The following is a 19,005-nucleotide window of genomic DNA, read 5'->3' on the forward strand; positions in this document are numbered from 1 at the left end:
TCAGTTTGATAAGGTAGTCATCTGGCAGGACTGGGGGATCAGTGAGAATGGAGTATTTACCGTTTCTCCTTTAAGAAGCATAAAAGATGTCACTTCTTCTGGTTCATCTAACTGCCTTTCTGAAACAAGATTATTTAACTGGAAAATACAGTGGATTTTGTAAGAACTAGAAGACCCTCTTCAGTGATGTAACAACTTCCTAATCTAATCCAGCATGGCCTGTGGTGATTATTATATATTTTCTCACAACTTTATCACAAAGAGCAGAATTTTGGCTCCCGATACACGTGGGCAATCTCATGAGATAGTATGTTTTTTTTCTTTTTGAGAGGGCTGGTGGGTAGCAAGATAAAGAGAACAAGAGATTATTTCACAGAAAAGCACACTCAATTTGCAACCTTGAAATTATAAATTCTATCTCCAGCTCTTCTATCAATTCATATTAATGTTTTGGAAACCCTTAGGAAACAAAGTTTCATATCTGCAGGAGTTGGTCTTTTTTTTTTAGCAGCTATATAACAGCTAACTGATAACTTCCACAGGTCACTTCTGGTAGAGCTGCAAAACTCTCAGTCAAACCACAGGCAAACCTGGTAGTTTGCGCTTTTGCCACAGTTTCTCAGAAAACACTCACTAGATTAGGTAATTCTGTAAATTAGCACTGATTCATCATAGGTGTGACACCTTCTATGGCTTAGACCACACAGAGAGGTTTACAACTGCTGCTGCAACGAAGATGGAAGATCTGGTCTTTAGTTCAAATAATAGGGCCTGAGTAATGTGCTATAGGCAATCCTGTTTTAGCAGGAGAGTTGGACTAGATGATCTCTAGAGGTCCCTTCCAACTCTGATAATTCTGTGATTCTGTGATTCTGTGATATTTTTATTTCCAGAATGAGATTGAGCCCGTGAAGACGTAACAGTCAAGAACTGCCTATGGTGTGAGAAACAACCAGACCAGTGCTTCCTCAGCCAGGAACGAACATCTCAAATATGGATGCATGCCCTTTTTCTTTCATCGCATAAATAGCAATAAAATACTTCAGCAAAATACATACTTTGTTGCCCTTTGTGGTTTGGTTTAGCAAGAAAAACATCCATTCTCATTTAATGGGTATCTGATGTGAGTTTTGATGCCATGATGTAAGACTGACGAGCTCCAGTTCTTGCCATCACAAACTCATTGTTATGTTTCGTTCTTACCTGCAACAATTTCGGTGAAGTTCTGTCTCCTGCCTGGTGTGTACTGAAGTGCTGACCACACCAGGGTTCAGATCATGGTGGTATCTCCCAGAATGTGTTCCACCAGTAGAAGCCACATTTCACTTGCCTTGTTACAAATGTTGGACAGTTTGCAACTTTTAAAGTTTTTAGACATACACTGGAGGTGTACAGAATGGACCAAAAAACAGTGGGTAAGGATTTGGGAAGCTGCTACATTATTTTTGATGCCTCACCACTACTTTTCAAGGTTTCAGGTTGCCTGTATTGCATATCACAGTCATTCTGATGCTTATAGACAAGGAAATCCAAGGAAAATGCTTATTAAAAACAACAAAAAAAGGTTTATTTTTCTTTCCTTTGTAAACAGATAAAAAGGGATCTGTACAGCTGATACTAAAATCCATTCACTTTGGCCTTGCACAGTAGCTTTTGTTCATATAACATGTAATGGAAAAGCTAATTGACATTCTGTCATTTCTGTTTCAATAAACTGAACTCAGTGATACCGCCCTCTAGAATCTGTGACAGCTGATCTGTTTCCAAAATAAACCAAGGAACTAAATTTACTTGCAAACAAAGATTACCTCATTCTGGAAGCCATGCTAAGCCTTTTTTTTCCCCCTCAAGAACTGGTCCAAGGAAAAATGAAAAAAAAAAAAGAAAAAAAAAATGCTCCCAAACAGTTAAATATCAAATGGGAGACTGTATTTTACAGGAAACTATATTTCATGGTGGAAAAAAATTAATCATACGTAGTTTCAAATGTTTTAAAAATAAATTAGCAGCTCTGAATTAAAACAGCATACTGGCAAATAAGACAGGAATTTAGTAAGTAAAACATTAATATGAATGGTATGATAATATTCCAAGAATAAAAATTGTATTAAAATAAAAATTTGAAACTTTTATATCATGATCCATGTAAGAATCTGAAAGCACATTAAAATAATTAGTGGACGCATGTTTTCATAAGCCTTCTGCAAAAGGAAAAGGATGCCAATCACCATTTCTTGGACAATACAGAAGAAAACAGAGAACAGCCTGGGCACCGCAGGCTCCTGCACCAGGAGTGCCGGGGGCTCCCTGGATGGGTGATGGCAGAGCCTGGAAGCCAGGGCAGCTGGGGACACTGGGGCAGCCCCAGCCCCGGGCATTGGGCACCTCCTTGGGGATGGGGATGAGGTCAGGACGAGACATGGTCCCATAGGTGGGCCCATATTGGTGTGGCCATGGCCAGGCATGGCCTGCAACACGGCAGGAGCTCAGGCATAGGCCAAACAGCAAGGGCTCGGTTAAGAGCAGCTTCCGCAGGCAAGGGTTGGCCCTGGCAGTGGCTCCTCTGCCAGCCCCAGTCACAGAACGAGGGAAGGGGACAGCCTGCGGCTGCCCTGTCCCTGAGCTAGCCTTGAGTTCTGGGACCCAGCCCTCTGAGAGGGTGATGCAGTCACAGACCCAACATGGACGGGAAATCCCTGTGAAGGTTTGAGGATGACACACCAGTAGCTGCTAAGACTAGATACTTTTGCTATGCAGAGATGCATCAGTGTTGAGCAATACTGGGAACCTAGGTACACATTTCCAAAAAAGCAAGAGAGCAATGTGAAAATAAAGATTTTCATTAGACAATAGGTTTCTATCCACATGAGATTTTAATGGGTTGACATAACTGTTAACGCTTCGACTGCAGGATGAGTGTGTGTTCATAATAAAAATCAGGCACGTTCAGTGAACCAGCAAATAATACGGTCACTAGCATGGTTATTAACCATCTGCACAGATTTTTTAGTGTAATAAAGTTGAACATGGAAATTTAACAGATGGGGATATTTCTCAGAAGCACGTTTTATGTTGCATTAAACATGTAAAGTGCTTTTCAAATTAAACTGAAGCATTTGCTTACAGCCAAAATGCCTTCTTTTTGTTTACAGGTGATCTCCATTGGTTTTATTCTGAAAAGGACATATACCTGAAATTCAGTAAATAGAATAATAATGTGTCTGTACTACTATCTAAGTAGATTTCATTTTCTACTATCTCATTAGAATTTTGTTTTGAATATAATACACTGGTAATTACTCTCTTTACTCCTTTATTAATATTTAAAACTATCTCATCTTGTTTTCCTCAGAGATACAGGAAGCAGCAAAATGGAACAAACCCATCCCTGAGCTGTTCTGTTACTGTATTTATGGCACAGGCTGATGCATTACAGAAACTTTTTGAAAAAAAGAAGAGCAGGAGTTGATTTTTAAATATGCAGTAACACAGTGCTTCCATTCTTATAATATCCCCTGAGTAGGTTGTTACCTGCATACATTATTCCTATGCAACCTCTTCTGTACATAAAATTTTACATACAGTGTTTATCTTGATAAATAATAATTTAAAACCCCCCACTGTTCAGTCCATTCCCTGAACATTTCCCTTCCGTTCAAATGCTTTCCTCTGTTTTTTCTTCCTGGATGTTCTACCTACAGCTGGTTATCCTCAGGTAAAAAACTGGGCTTGAATTTCCATTAGTTTATTTGGAGGAAAGAATTGCACAGTGCTGAGCTAGCGTAGTGGGAAAAAGAATGTACCCGGAGCAGAAATGAGAGGAAAATAGAGGAGAGACAACTTCCATTCCCTCAGGGGTTGTACTTCTCCTGCCTTTTCCATTGCCTGCTCAAAATGCGATTCATTTTACTGTTCCACAGTCTTATTACCTTGGTGTTATTTTTATCTGTATCACTGTTCCTTATTATTTGTCTTGTTATAATGCCTAGATACCTCAGCCAAGATCAAGACTGTACAAATATGGCCTGAATCTGCCAGTAAAATATTGCAAATTGTAATGGGAGAGGCGGGAATAAGAATAGAGAAGGCAAACATTATTGTTTCAGTTTTATGTAGAAAACAAGACAGAGACAGACTAAGAGAAACGTGCCTGCATCTGGGGGTCCAGTGCCAGTTTGGATGTCCCACTGTTCTCAAAAGAGATGGCAGAAGTGACAGCCACAGTCTTCCAGAGGCTGTTGGACACCCAGCTGAAAGTATGGCTAGCTGCCTGCGTTGAGGTAACCAGATGCCTGTGTTTGGCTCACTTGAGGTCCCTTGCTCAAGGTTGTTCAAGGAGTGTGAAGCAAAGCTGTGCTTGAACATAAATCCCATGAGCTCCAGTTCGCCGTCTTAATCACAAATTAATCCTTCCTGTTTTCAACTTCTCCTTTTTCTTTCTCCCAACCACCTACACTACTGCTGTTACGAAGCAGAATATCCTTTCCTGCTTTAAATTTCTTTCTGTTTTGATCTTTGGTTTTGGCTCCTGTCCCCCTCTCTCGCTCAGCAGAAGGCTGAACGCTACTTCGGTTGGAGGCTGTGTCATGTAATGCTCTCCACCCGTTCTGCTCTTTTGGCGGCATCTCCTCCCACCCCCAGTACACCGAACAACGCTAATGCACTCTGAAACATGGGGATCAATAGCCTTTGCAATTTTATTTTAGCTAGTGTGCCAGTAGCTGTTGGTAGACATGCAAACAGGTGATGTATCAAAAAGCACATGTCTATGAAATACCCATTTGCAATCAGCTCATACGTGTGAAAAAAATTCTTCCGATTTGCATTAGATGTGTTCCCTTTTAAGAGTCATGTTATACATTTATTTTGAGCAAGACTGAGTAGAAAAGAATGACCTTCTTAGCATACTCTATTATTCTCTATAGTCACATCTTTCTTTCTTTTCCTGACATTAAGAAGTCATTCCATTTCTGTGTTGGCATTTTTATCTTCTCTTTATATCCTTTCCAAAAGCCATGTTATTTATTCAATTTTTGCTGACAAACAAAAGATGAATAAGAAAAATGGCATAAACCCCCACATAGAGCAAATTGCAAGGGCATGCTGTATTCCTCCGATGCAGATGAGTAACTTTTTAGCATTCATTTCTCACTTCACTGCTTTAGTTCCACTGTTTTTTCCTTCTGGTTCTGCTTTAGTTCTCTTTTACCCAGTATTTTGGACTCATCTGCTTGTTCTGACATTTTCTGTTTTTTCATTGTTTGGGATTGCGCTTTCTTTCCTTAGTATTAGTCTATTTGATTAACTCTGTCTCCAGTTATGTTTAGTCTCTTTGGCAACTCCTTCAGGTATTACTTTGCTATGAACAAATTATATGTAGAAGAATTTCTTAACTCCACAGCATCTGCAGTTTATCAAAATGTCACTGTCAATGTGACATTTTTTGTTTTACATTACCAAATCTGGATGAACCCATATTACCTACCTACTTAACAACCACTCTGTGAACAAAAGTAATTTTAGGGTTGGAGTATCTAATGCCAAGCTAGATGGCCAGTGGTGGCTTAGCTGATGCAGAGGTGTCAGAACAAAGATTTTCATGAAAATGGGCACTAGTGGATGATGAGAAAAGATGTAATGATACATACCTCTTATTCCATTACAGGAAGACAACCTCTGAACATGCACGTTTCTTAGAGCAATGCTGTAAACTGCAGTGCTGTTCTTTATCCATAATGTATCTATCACACGGCATCCACGATAGATGTAGGCTGTAGGAGGACCGAAAGGGCTTTAATTGCGCCTTGCCCGAATTAGTTCAAATGCCACCCTCCTGCAATACAGGGCTGCTGCTTTTCTGCAGGTAGCATATCGCCTGAGCTGTTCTCCAGCCAGGCCGAAAGGTGTTTGGTGTATACTCGGTAAGCCTCTCCAGAGAGCTTCACAGCCGCTTGATCATGGGTTGAGGAGGAGGAGGTTGGTTCTCTGTACTTCTGTGGTCTTCTAGTACCCACACCAAGAAAGCCACTGCTATCAAGACACGGCTGGTGAAGGCAGTGCCTGACCTCACCCAGGTACACCCTCATCTTGAGATTACACATGAAGCAGCCGGTGCAGATGATGGGTGATTTCATCACACTTCGAATCTAAATGTGGCTATGGAAGAGCATATGGCTTCACAATTGTTTTTTGTGTTGGGTTTTTTTTTTCTTTCTCTTTCCCTGCACAGACAGTTGCTGTCATTTTCACGAGATGAAATGTGCACTGGTGTTATACTTGATGCTGAAATTCACACATACGTTCCTTTAGCAGCCCCAGCCAAACTTTAAAGAATTTCTAACCACTGTGGGGTTTGTTTTTAGGAGATACTTCATCATGATGTTTTTAGCAAGTTTAATTTTGAAAATGAGGTGATGTAATGAATTTGAAAAGAAAAAGAAAAAAGAAAAAAGCCAGCCACGAAAGCCTAGGAGGACTAATGTTTCGAACTCAAAGAACAACTGTTGAATATTCGTTCTGTTGAGCTTTTACAAGTGTAATGTTTTGCAACGAAAAACCCAATAAAGTAAAAAGATCTGTAAGAGTCCCTCAAAGGGTCAGGACCTCCAGTGGGGTGCCAGGGCTGAGGAGCCCGGGCCGCGACCGGCAGCACCGGGGTGCCGTGACCGGCAGCGGGATCGGGTTTGCGCACGGGCGAGGAGAGGACAATAACCTGCCGCTACCAGCGGCTGGGGCCAGCCCCCAGGGCCGAGGGGGCGGCCATGAGGGGAAGGACAGCGCGCACTGCTGAGCAGTCGCCGTGAGGGCGGCGGGGTGTGCCGCGGTGGCGGCGGCTGGGCCGGGGGACGGTGAGGAGGGGGGGGGGACGACCTGAGGGGAGGGAGGCAGGGAGCGGCGGGAGGGCAGGGGCCACTCTGCCGTCCGGGAGAGGGGAAGGGTTTTCCCCCTCCCGCCCCGGCAGGCGCCGGGGTGCAGGCAAGGGTGGCGGTTTCTCCGCCGCACCGGCGGTGCGTGTTGGGGGGAGAGGCGGGGCGGGCGCCTGGGCGGCTTCGGGCCGGTGGCGGTTGCGGTGACGGACTCTCTCGTCCCCCCACCCCCCCCCGCCGCCGTTAACCGCCGCGGCTCGCGCCGAGTAACTGTCCCCGCCCCGCCCCCTCCCCGGGGGCGGCCGCTGACGGCCGCAACCGGCCCGGCGCGTGCCGGACCTGCCCCGCCCCGCCCCGTCGCCACCAGACCCACGCACACGCGCTCACCCACGCACACGCGCTCGCCCGCACGCGCTCGCCCGCACACGCTCCCGCTGGCTCGCACACGCACACGCCGCCGGGGCGGCTCCGGACCCGGCTGGCGGAGCGCGGCGGAGGGAGGGAGGCGGCCGCGCCGGGTCACCTTCCCGGCCGCCGGCAGCGAGAAGGGCGCCCTCGCCGCTCTCTCACTCCCCCACCCCGCCCCCGCCGCCATCCATCCCTTTGGGCCGTCCCCGCCCCGGGTGAGCGGGTACCCCGGGCCGGCGCGGGCATGAGCTGCGCCGCGGGCAGCGTCGTCCTCCCTCCCGGGGAGCCGCAACGAGACCCCGCCGCCCCGGTGGAGCTGCCGGCCGGAGCCGGGGAGGCGAGCGGGGATACCCCAGAGGAAGGAGAGAGCGGCGGCCCCAGAGTCGGCGAGGGCCGGAGGGGAGGCTCGGACAGCGGCCACACCGAGGCGGGGGCCGCCGCCGGCGACAAGCCCGAGACCCGCTCTGTGTGCAGCAGCGAGAGCGGCAGCGGCAGCCACCCCGGCGGGGCCGGCCCCATCTGCAAGATCTGCTTCCAGGGCCCCGAGCAGGTGAGGAGAGCGGGGCGGGCGGGCGGGCGGACGGCTCCGCTCAGCGCGGACGGACCGACCATTCTCTCTCACACACATCCGCACACACCCCGCTCCCGGGGGCGACAAGGCGGCGCGGGAGGAGGCGGCCGGCGGGAGCCGTGCGGGCCGGTGGCGGGGAGCGATCAGCACCAGGGACAGCGCTCGGCACCTCCCGCCCGGCCCCCGCCGCCGTCTCTGCCCGGCTGCCAGGCGGCGGGGCGGAGAAGGGGCCGAGCGCTGGTGCCTGCTGCCCAGGGGGGAGGCCCGGCGTCCCCTGGCAGAGCTGCCCGCTGGCAGGAATAGCCCTCCTCTGTGTCGGCGGCGAAATGGGTGTAGCGAGCCTCAATGCTGCTGTGCTAGGTGGTTGTGACAAACGCCTGGGGCAATTCTGAGTCGGCGTGGAGCTTTAGGGAAAATGAGAGATTGGCGATGGCTAGCTGGCACGCTGTATGTCTTCTTGCCATCACGCTCACTGGCTCGCCCCTCAGGGACTTGAAACAATATGAATTTCTCGGGTTTCTATTAGACTTTAAAATGAGAGTGTTAGCTTACAGGTAATGTTGAGAAGACCTCCAAGGATCTCCTCTGTCATTACATTACTGGGCACAGTATCAGTAATGTACCTGTAACTAGCATTTTATAGCTCATCTTGTAGTTTAGTTAAAATAAATCTTTTAAAGGAAAGAAGAGAATAGCTGATTTATATAACATAGAAATACGTGAACTATCAGGAGAAGTTTTTAGTTACAGTATTTGAGGTCCTGTGTGACAGCTGGCTAGCTGAACAGCACAGAGCGCTGCTCCAAGAGCACAGTTTTCTGTGACGTCACCCATTTCTTTCTTAGTGATGACTGCAAATAACTGTTGGAGAAATGCATCTAACCACTTTCTGTACCATTTGAGGTATTTGAAAGCACTAATATTACTGTTATTTGATGCACGGTAATCTTTCACTTGTTTCACATATGTACGTATTCATGTGCAGACAGTTATCTGGCTTTGTCTCATCAGCTGCACCTACGTGTTTTTAAGACAGTTTAATTTTTGAGTATTTTTATAGCCAAAAATACATGCTTTTTCACATATTGAAATTGAGACCAGTTCATTGTTACAGACCTGTAAATATTTTGGTATTGACTATACATGTGCCTAAAAGATTCCTTTAAAATTAATGTTTCTGTGTTGCGTTTTCAGGGTGAATTGTTAAATCCTTGCCGCTGCGATGGGTCAGTACGATACACGCATCAGCTCTGCCTGTTAAAGTGGATAAGCGAAAGAGGGTCATGGACCTGTGAACTCTGCTGTTACAGATACCATGTTATAGCAATTAAAATGAAGAAGCCTTGCCAGGTAATTTGTTTGTTTGTTTGTTTGTTTTAAAAATATGTCTTTCCAGTCATCTTTAAAAACAAAATGGTACTTAATGTTCATTTCAAGGTTTTTGGAAAATACAGAGCCTATATGCTTTACTAGTTAGCACTTGCACCTGGTTGAAGTTTGTTTTTAAGAACAGCTAGAGATTAAAATGTGCAGTCATTTGATTTGATTCTGTTATGTTCTTCTAGCTTTTGGCTTGCCATAGAAATGGTCTTCAGAGACTGTTAAATTCTGTAGTTAGGTAAGTCATACTGAGACATTACAAAACTCGGATCTCCCCAGTTCACTTTCTAAACTTTAAAGATGTCTTTATAGTTGTTAACGACTCAGTCAAAGGTTGATTTCAGTCATTCTTCAAGCATGGGATCCAGAGAAGAGAGGCAAAGAAAACTTTTGTTGCCTGTGTGTTCACCTACTGTAAAAATGTAAAAGGAGGTGACTTTTCAGTCTTGGCACAATCCAGAGTAGCAGAACGCTATTTAAGTTTTGTCCACCAATAGCTGTTTCAGAAGCTGAAATGTGCAGTAACATTTTTCACGGCTCCCTTTTAACGGCATCGCAACATGCAGCTGGAAGTTAGAATATTATAGTGGTAGCATGTTCGGGGAGAGGGGAGGGGAAACTTAAAGCTTTAGCAGATCTGTTAGGGAAGCCTTAATACCACTTTGCATATTAGAATTCTTTAGAGGCTTAAAATTCCATCCTAGAAATTGTATTTCATACATCTGAGGAATACATTTAGTAAGATAATTGTATTTTTTTTTTAGTTTTGATCTATGAGCTCTGAGATGATGGAGCTCTCAAAGGCCAGAGCACTCAGGTCATTTTTCTGTGCCTGAGTTTGATTGAAGTTTTATAGAAAAGACATGCTTGGATGGTAATGGTAGTTGTGTGAGCGTGATAAGCATTCCTTGAATGTATGATATCTGGAGTATTTGCTTACAGCTGTTCAGATTAGGTGCAAGTACTTTCAGAGCCAGTTGTGACTTTATATATATATGTATATTATTTTTTTTCTTTATAAATCCACAAAGGAAACTTTTTAATAAGCTTTCTTAGATAGAACCTTTATGATATAAAAAAGTAGTGGATTTGTAAAACGCTCCAGAAAATGAAGGTAGTAGATTGTGTTTCTAGATAGACTTTACCTGGTGGTTTGGCATGGGATTCTGTTTGATCCTTTCTGCTCCTTTTAACCTTTTAAAAATCTTTATTTTCTGTATATCCACAGTAATCTCATCCTTTTCCTAGCAAAGGTTATATCATTATCAACAGTCTGCAGTGGTAGTCTCTGACAACAGTTGTTTGACAGCAAGGGCATGATATAGTGGCCTGCAAAGAGGCATCTAGTACTATTTGAGATGTCCCAAGGTAGCCAAAATATCTGCACAGGATAGCAGATATGACACAGCTTATGAGATACTTTGGAACTGCAGCTGGAGACCAAGTAGAATGTTAAAGGACACCGGAAAAGTCATTAGACACCTGTCATTGGACGACAGAATCAAGCCCCCATTTGAAGAATAGCTATTCAATTTCTCTGGAAAACAGAAGCAAAGAAGAAAGAAAGTGTCAGTAGGTGACAGAGTAGACAACAATGTTTGGCTAAGCTACAAGTGAAGTAGAAAGAAACTGAAGAGCCAAAAGTTAAATGCCATTCTCTTCATGAGTTATGGCACATTTTTGGGGGGCGGGGTGGAACTAGATTCATGTTTCTCCTTCAATAGCTTAAAAAAACTTTGATTCATTCTTAACCCCATCTTTCAATTTTTGTGTAAATTATTTAAGTCTGTCCTTTTTTATTCTAGACAAAATAGCATACAAAAAGACTTCATGGAGTTGCATACTCAAATAATAAGTTAGACATACATTCCTAGGGTCAAACTCCTGACACCCAAAAGGTCACACATCTTTTTGGAGGGACTCAGTGGTACCTTTCTCATTCTCCTACACTGAATATTCCTCTTGTAGTTACAGAATCTAAAAGGAACTCTCAAAATTGCAATTGCCTGTGTATTTTTATAAGGGGGATCAGTCTTAAAATGCCCTCACTGATCTCCCATACTCTTGACTATAACAGTATTGGCTTTTTTTAAGAGTTTAAGCTTTTGGACTAGTTCTGAATCATTTGCTTGACTACACAAAAGCCTTTTTTAAGGTAACTTTTTCATCAGGTTTGGGAAAAAGCTAGGGCTTAGACCATTTCAATACAGAAGTAGTTTACAACATGTTCCTTGAGGTAGCTAATGTACTTAAAAGTTCCCAGGCAAGCAAGACTTCTGGCATTACATTAGATACAATATCTGGACAGGACTAGTTCACTCTCTCTACAGCTAGTAGTCTGCCTCAGTCCATGTTCTCAGAATTGTCTTTACCAGTCTTTTACTTGCTAGATCTGTGTAGGCAGTGTCATAAGAGAGAAAAAGGATGCTATTTACCAAAATAACTTTTTCTCAAGTGATTTGTCTATGCAGATTTACACCAGCTCTTCAGGTTTACTTTTACCTCAGGTATTTATGGAATGTAACAATGCTTAGGGAGTTACAAAGTAGGAGATTTTTCTATGTTTTCTTCCAGGACATTGGAATAGATGTGAATATTCCATTTAATATCTAACATTTTCTATGGTTTCTGTTGCTTCATGGCAGGGAAAGTAATCCCAAAGGGGGGCCTCTTTGGAGGCAATACATTCAAGGAACAAAATTTGCTATGGTAAGTGACTATTCCAATAGAAATTTTTCCAGTGTCACTTTGTATATTTCAGCAACTACTACTTAATTCACTTTTATGAACCCAATTCTAGAAACGTAGACTTTTAATGCAAAAATAGATCTTAAAACATAAAAAATAACAAACTAACCAGTGGGCCAACAGTGGAAGATGAGCACACAAACAAATTTATGATGTTTGATAGAGTGTTTCATAGAGAAATGCAAATTTGGATTTTTTTCAGTATCCTTCTCAGGATCATCTCAGAAAGACATTTCACCTTGCACTAGTCCATTAATGAAAGTACATGTTCACGTTGCTGGACTTGCTCCTTACAGTGGGGTGAAATGTGATCCAATAATAGGCAAGGTTATGTTAATAACTAGAAAAAAAACCAAACTATAATGAGGGGAGGTGGAACGAATATTGGTTTTTGACAGAGAGTTTTGGAAGGTTTTTGAAACAACTTAAAAAGGAGGGAGAGAATTGAAATGTCTGACTTGGAAATTAACCCCACTTAGAATTGCATTTCAGATTAACAAAGAGAAAGAAAACACAAGCAGAAATATTTTTTTTATATTTTTTTTTAAGCTGTATAACTTGTACATATTTCTTTCCTGAAGGAAATATAAACAGAGCGCTTTTTTTTTTTTATTGGTGCTATTTGGCTATTGAGCTGTTAGCAAATTAATTTACTAGACTTGCAGTTAAACATGAATGTATATTGAAGAATGTTAATTCTCTTGTAAGATTCAGAAATAATGTTAAAAAGTGGAATATAGTCATGCAAAGCTTGAGAAAGTATACTTTGATGCTAAAACCCATCATTTCTATAAAAAATGAGCAATAAATATAATTAGAGGATAGCCTTTTCTAGACTGTTACTATAGTCAGTCATAAAATAGTATTATGTTAGATGTTTAATATACTCTGTGCTTCTATTCATTAAAACATTATATTCTGATACTTCAGGTGAACTGGACCTATTCCAAAAGTAATACAGTATATTGGTGTGCTGATTTAAAAGCTTATTGCATGGCAATTCAGCACCTTTTCTGACATCAGGAAAAAAAACAGTTATTTCAAAAAGTAAATTCTTAATTGTTAGGTGTGATTTCTTAATATAGATGAAAAAAAATAAGGTTGTACTTAGTATTATTTAAGCAAGTATGTAGTTACTGGGGGTGGAAGGTGGCTCATGAGTTCAGTGGTTTTCAGTGGCCCAAATTGTGATTATTAACATTTGAAATATTCAGCATGAAAATCAGTATGTCCAACAGTTTTTGTGAATTACAGATTCAATTTTTCAAGTCTTGTTAATGTGAGTAGTCCTCACTCATTTGAGTAATCTCACTGGCATCAGTTAGATAAGTATGAGCCAGACTTTGTAGCAGACTGCATGTATGTATACGCATAATATATTAAAAAGGACAAAAGTCAAGTTCTTCAGATACTTCATTATGGAGGCCAGTATACAGAAAAAATGTGTAGTAAATGTTTAGTAAAAGTTATTGCTAATGACTATGCTCAGCTAGATGAAAGCATTTACTTTTTGTAGGCACAACCAAGAAGGGGAAAGGGGAAGGCTCAAATCTCCAATTGTTCTTTTTAAACTACACTATGTACTAGCAACAGTCTACTAATGTTGCTGCTGTTTTACACTGCCTGTAATGAAGATTCAGGAGGATACGTTTTGCTATTCACTATGGTAACATACACAAAGAAAAAAAGTATTGTCCCAATCTTGGACAATTTACAAAGAAGTTTGAACGGGAGATAAGGGACAAGTCTATGGGGATGTATAAAACCAGTGGTCTCTGTACACTAACCATTTTTAACTATCACTGAGTTTTTGGCATCTCAAATGAGTTTTAAGATGCTGCTTGAAAAGAAAATAATGGAGCTTTGCAGGCACCCTTTGTGAAAGAAGTATGGAAAGGCTGTTAGAAAATAAAATACGTGGCTGAGATAGGTATCATGAACCGAACAGAGATGAGATTCAATGTCTGAGTAGTCATTAAAAGGTAATTAATGTGTCAGTAAAAGCCTGGAAGGACTTTAAAAATCAAGTCAAGTCTTTATTATTTGATGTGATGGGGAAGAGAGGAAGCAGTGTAGTGAAGAAAGAAGGGCAATAACATGGTCAAAGTACTGGACTAAAAAAAATTGTATTTGAAGCAGTCTTGCGGACACTGAGAAAATTACATTTGTCATGAGCTTAAAAGCTGTGTTACAGTAATTGAGACATAAGATGAAAATGATGAGAAATTGAATTTTTATATATGAATAATCTTAGATATGCTACATAGAAAACACCCACAAGTTTCAGAAAAAATATTGTGAACAGGAAGATCCAAATAGATATTTAAATTTAAGATAATTCTTGGGTTTCAGAAACCTCAAACCAGGGCAACAGATTATTGGATTGGAGGGCGAATCCATACTGCTTGAGGAAGGCTGAGACATGAAAATCCTAGATATTTTAATGGACTTAAATATATGGTAAGATCCATACAACAGGTGGTAGAAACAGATTAATATTTTAGTTTTAACAGAAGAGAGAAGTCTGAAACAGAAAAATAGATCTGTCAGTCATTAGCATAGAAACAGTAGTTGTACTTCTCACACTCTTTCTTTTCCTAAGCATCTACTTTTGGCCGCTTCTAGGAAGAAGTTACTAGACTAGATAGACCTTTTGATTTGATACACTCCAAGTCGTTTCAGTGACACGCACTGGGTAGAAGCCAGTGATTATGGTCAGTTCTACGTAGCATGCTTAATGAGTTTAGAAACAGAAGGATAGCAGGGCTGTTGGAGAGGCCAGTGGTGTCAACGTTGTATTTTTTTTTTTTTTTCCTGTGGTGGAAAAGGCAAAATACATTTGCTGTGTACTTTCTGGGAAAGATCTGAAGAGAGAAGTCTCCGAGTAAGAGACTGAAAAAGAGAATTCAGGTAAGTGAGTGGATCAGGAGGAAGGACAAAATGATGTCACTGCTGCAAAGTTGAGAGATTATAGAAGAATAGAGGACAGTAAAAATTTCACCACTGACAGAAAGGACAGAATTGCAAATATAGAAGGCAACAGAGAGAAAATGCTAAGGAGATAATGAATTTCATGTTGTATTATCTTTTCTTTATTTTGCAATTAATGCACAGAGAGACTCAGAGATAAAAGGAGTAAAGTTGGAAAATAAAGGCAGCAAAAAGATGTAGAGACAAAAGTCAAGTAAACTTGAGAAGTACATTTGGTTAGCCATTCAGATGAGAGAACACATTTGTTATGGAGCGAATGAGCAGGCCACTGGTGTGCTACTAGCATCCTAGGAGCAAAATATGTGGCTGTTAGCATATAGAGCTGAAGGAGTGCAAGAAGGATATTACAGTGGAAAGGAGGAACAAAACTGTAGAAGCTTTAGAAGGGTGGAGAGAGTTGGTAACTAATGACAGTAAGATGCAACAGGGGATAGAAGAGTCATCAGTATCAATGAACTGAAAGTCACGAAATAATGAAGAATAATATGTGAACAAATTAACTGATTCTATCACAGTGATATCACAGTGATAGTTGGGTAGGGATAAAGAAGAACTAATAATAAAATGCTAGATATAGACCTAGGAGAAAAGCTAATCAAAGTGATGAATGGCTATTCTGTTGACTACAAACACTGAACCATTTTTGTAAGTCCAATGAGGAGAGATGATATTCATCTAAGAGGTCAGAGCAGCCATCAACATGGGAGCTGAAGCCATCAGGAAGGTGCATGGGAGATTATAAAGAGAGTTAAGAATTGAAATTAGACAGATCAAATAGAGAGGGGTTAAGTGCACAGAACATAGCAGCTTGAAAGAAAGGAAGGAGATTGATTTTGTTTTAGAGAGTCCTATGAAAGAACAGAGAGTGAGGAAGCAGGGGGGGAGGGAGGGGTTGGGAGTGGTGGTGTTAACGTCAGAACTGCCAAAAATTGGAAACCAAAGGTTTCAAACCTACAAATCAGTTCAGAAATTTGGATATTCCTAGTCTAGTGAGGATTTTAACATTGTATGGCAAAAATTAAGCTTTCTAACTGTTTGGAATGGATGAAGATTGAAATGATGATCGAGAAGGTGTAGTTAATATTTAGGATTTTGCTACAACGGTTGAAGTGCCACCAGCAAACACCTGAGATGTGCTTTCCTGATTCTCTGTGTGTTCATGCTTTGCTAGATGGAACATTCAGTCAAAGTTGGCATCTCAACTGATAGGAAATCTGTTATTCTCATCAGAGCATCAGCTACTGCACACAGGGAGCTAGACAAGCCACTCTGGTGCTCACATCTGTCTATTTATGATAGGGGATTATCAGTAAAAAAATAGATTAGGCAAAGAAATGGTGATTATAGCATGGAGAACGATTTTGTACGGATAGTGATTTTAAACTAGTTCTCTTGTGTTCACTTAGGCAGTTATGTTGGACTTCTAAAGTCTATACTAAGGTAATCAAGTACCTACATAAAATAAATACAACAGAGCCTGTTTTTAAAAACTAATAGTATTAAAGGTACATAGGTATGTGCTCCTCATACATTACTCCTTCATTTCCTGTAGCTTATTAAAAAAGCAATTGTTTTCTTGTTTCATTCGTGAAGTGTGCGAATTGTGCTCAGGGCAGTTTGACTGCTTGAATGGTGTGAAACAACAGTTAGCACAATGTAAACTGTACTTGGAAATAAAGTTTCAATTACATGTGTCATCCTGATCTAGTGGTAAGATATATATAAATATAGATGCATATATAAAGATTTAAAGAGTGTAATTATCTTGGTGTATTAAATAGTGGGTTAACTACTACAGGAAAAAAAAATGGATTCCTTTGAGCCTAAGACTTTCATGAGGCAAAATGACTAGCATGAGACACGGTGCCATGTTGTTTTTCAGATGAAATAGCTTGAATAAAAGTTATTACTGAAATCATACGCATAAATTACATGTTTACAAGAAACTGAATTAGGAAAATATGTCCAAAAGTTAAGGGCAATGTGAACGGGAATCAAGGTTGCTACATATATATAGTTATTGCGATTTTAAATGCTTAGGATATCGAAGTAAACAATGCAAGGCTTGAAATATAGTGTGGGGCCTGCACTCAAGAACCTTTGAGCTACTGTTTTTTGACATTTTTTTTGTCTGTTTGATTGGATATTTTCCCAATGTTTTGATTTTCTAGCCTAAAATTGATGAAATTTATTTAGCGATGAAAGATTTGTGAGTTTTTCAAATATAAACTTTTGTCTTATGTCAAAAATCCTGATTATTCAGATTTCCATTCCTATTAACACAGATTAGTGAAAAACGTTGCAAACAAGTACTGGTTGTTTCTATTTCTCAATGTGAAAACTTGTTAATAAATGATAGTGTACTGCTTTTATACCTCTTGTCTGTGATTCTTAGCTCATGCTCATTTGGCAATGTAAGTAGCCTGCCCTGTGCACCAAATACTGTCATAATCTCCTGGCTTCTTTACCAGTCATGCTGTGTCATCTATGAAGTGCCACTGTAGTTTTTTCCAAAACTAAAAATTGTCAAAGCAAGTTGGCTTTATTGAATTCATTTTGAAACTTCCTTTTTATGCTTCTTGGTTTTGAATGTTGTTCAGTTTGCACTAAAGTCTTTAGTGCTTCATCTACATAACTGGCAGTCATGCTAACTTTGCTCTTTCTTAAATTGTTCAACTGGGGAGACAGCTTTTCAACATATTGCACTTATATTTTTTTAAATTTTTGTCCCGTACATAGATTCAAATTGCATGGTTGGTATTCAGACTGAAGACTCTTTCTTATTGCTTCAGCAATGTGCAAAGGACAGCCCCTGCCTCCTTTCATGCCAATGGTGCAACAGTGAAAGAACAATTTGACCTCAGTTCTTTTGAAGTACTTTGGTTTTTGTTTTAATTTATTTCATCTTTCCTTTTTATTTTCTTTATGTCTGAATATCCTTTTTCCTGCTATTTTTGTGTACATTTTGGTGAAGCCCATGGAGAATGAGTATTCCAGTTTTAGCCACGTGCTGTTTCCTCTCCCCTTATTAGTTTTTTTTTCCCCTATATCTTTGCACATTTTTCTGGCAGTGTCTTCCCTCCATGGCAGTATTAAACTTTGCCATTTCTGTGACAAGCATATTCCCAGTACAGGAATACACCGTATTGATACCTACACAAACTATAGTATTGGATAAAGGCCATTTCCTGAGATAAGGCTCATTTTTTCTGGTCTTTTGTGTCCAAACAAGAGATATAATTAAGAAAAATAATTCCTTAGTAGTTTCAGAAAGTCATGAACCTTGCCATCAATATGAAATACTTGCTAGCTTCATGTGTATTTAGCTACTCTGCTGACACTGGAAGAAGATTATTCCAAGCACTGCAAGGACCTTGAAAAAGCCAAATTCCATAAAATTGGCATCCAGGAGACTGTATCTGGAGAAAATGCGAGTAAACTTCAGTATGCTTTCTCTTCTTTCATGCTAAGGAAGCTCTCTCTGCTCGCAGGGCAAGAACAGACAGACAGAGATTACTTCTTAATGGAATGCTTTATGTATCTTTCATTGCTATTATCTGAGCAATCTGCAATTTACGATCTACTATAACCTTTGGTTACTCGCAGCACATTGTGTTCCTCCTTGGATGACTAAATTCTGCATCTCAATTTCAGGGCTGCTGTTTCACAGGAGAAAAGCAATGTGACATATTTTACTTGAAGAAATCGGCATAACAGCTGATGTGAGCTCATTGGTTCACATCAGAATAACACAGAATATAGCAGTCTTGCACTCACAGCCTTTTCCTGCTCTTGCAACACTGTCCTCCACATAATCTCCTTCTTTAGTGACCACAAGAATCATTGGAAGCTCCAATCATTCGATGTCATCTTCCAAAAAGGACACTTTGTCTGTATTTAAATGTACGGTGATGACTTAAAATCCTCCTGAGACTTAATAAAGAGGGTCACTTCCTCTTCAAGCAGAATTTACAGAGTATTGCATATCATCTTATTGCTTTCTGGATGCTTGCACCAAATAATAATTTGATTAATTACTGA

General features: G+C 41.0%; 1 protein-coding gene across 1 annotated transcript in view; it reads left to right on the forward strand.

The window, feature by feature from the left end:
- Positions 1-7,518: 7,518 nt before the first annotated feature.
- MARCHF11 (membrane associated ring-CH-type finger 11) overlaps positions 7,519-19,005 on the forward strand; it is a gene marked incomplete at both ends in the record, with an annotated part of 34,728 nt that continues 23,241 nt past the window's right edge. The window contains 2 exons of the mRNA XM_082479949.1: positions 7,519-7,824; positions 9,040-9,195. Coding sequence (XP_082336075.1) covers positions 7,519-7,824; positions 9,040-9,195 — 462 coding nt within the window. The remainder of the gene's footprint in view (positions 7,825-9,039; positions 9,196-19,005) is intronic.

Source organism: Vanellus vanellus (genome assembly GCF_965231255.1).
Source record: "Vanellus vanellus genome assembly, chromosome: 2".
In the NCBI taxonomy this organism is placed as follows: Eukaryota; Metazoa; Chordata; class Aves; order Charadriiformes; family Charadriidae; genus Vanellus; species Vanellus vanellus.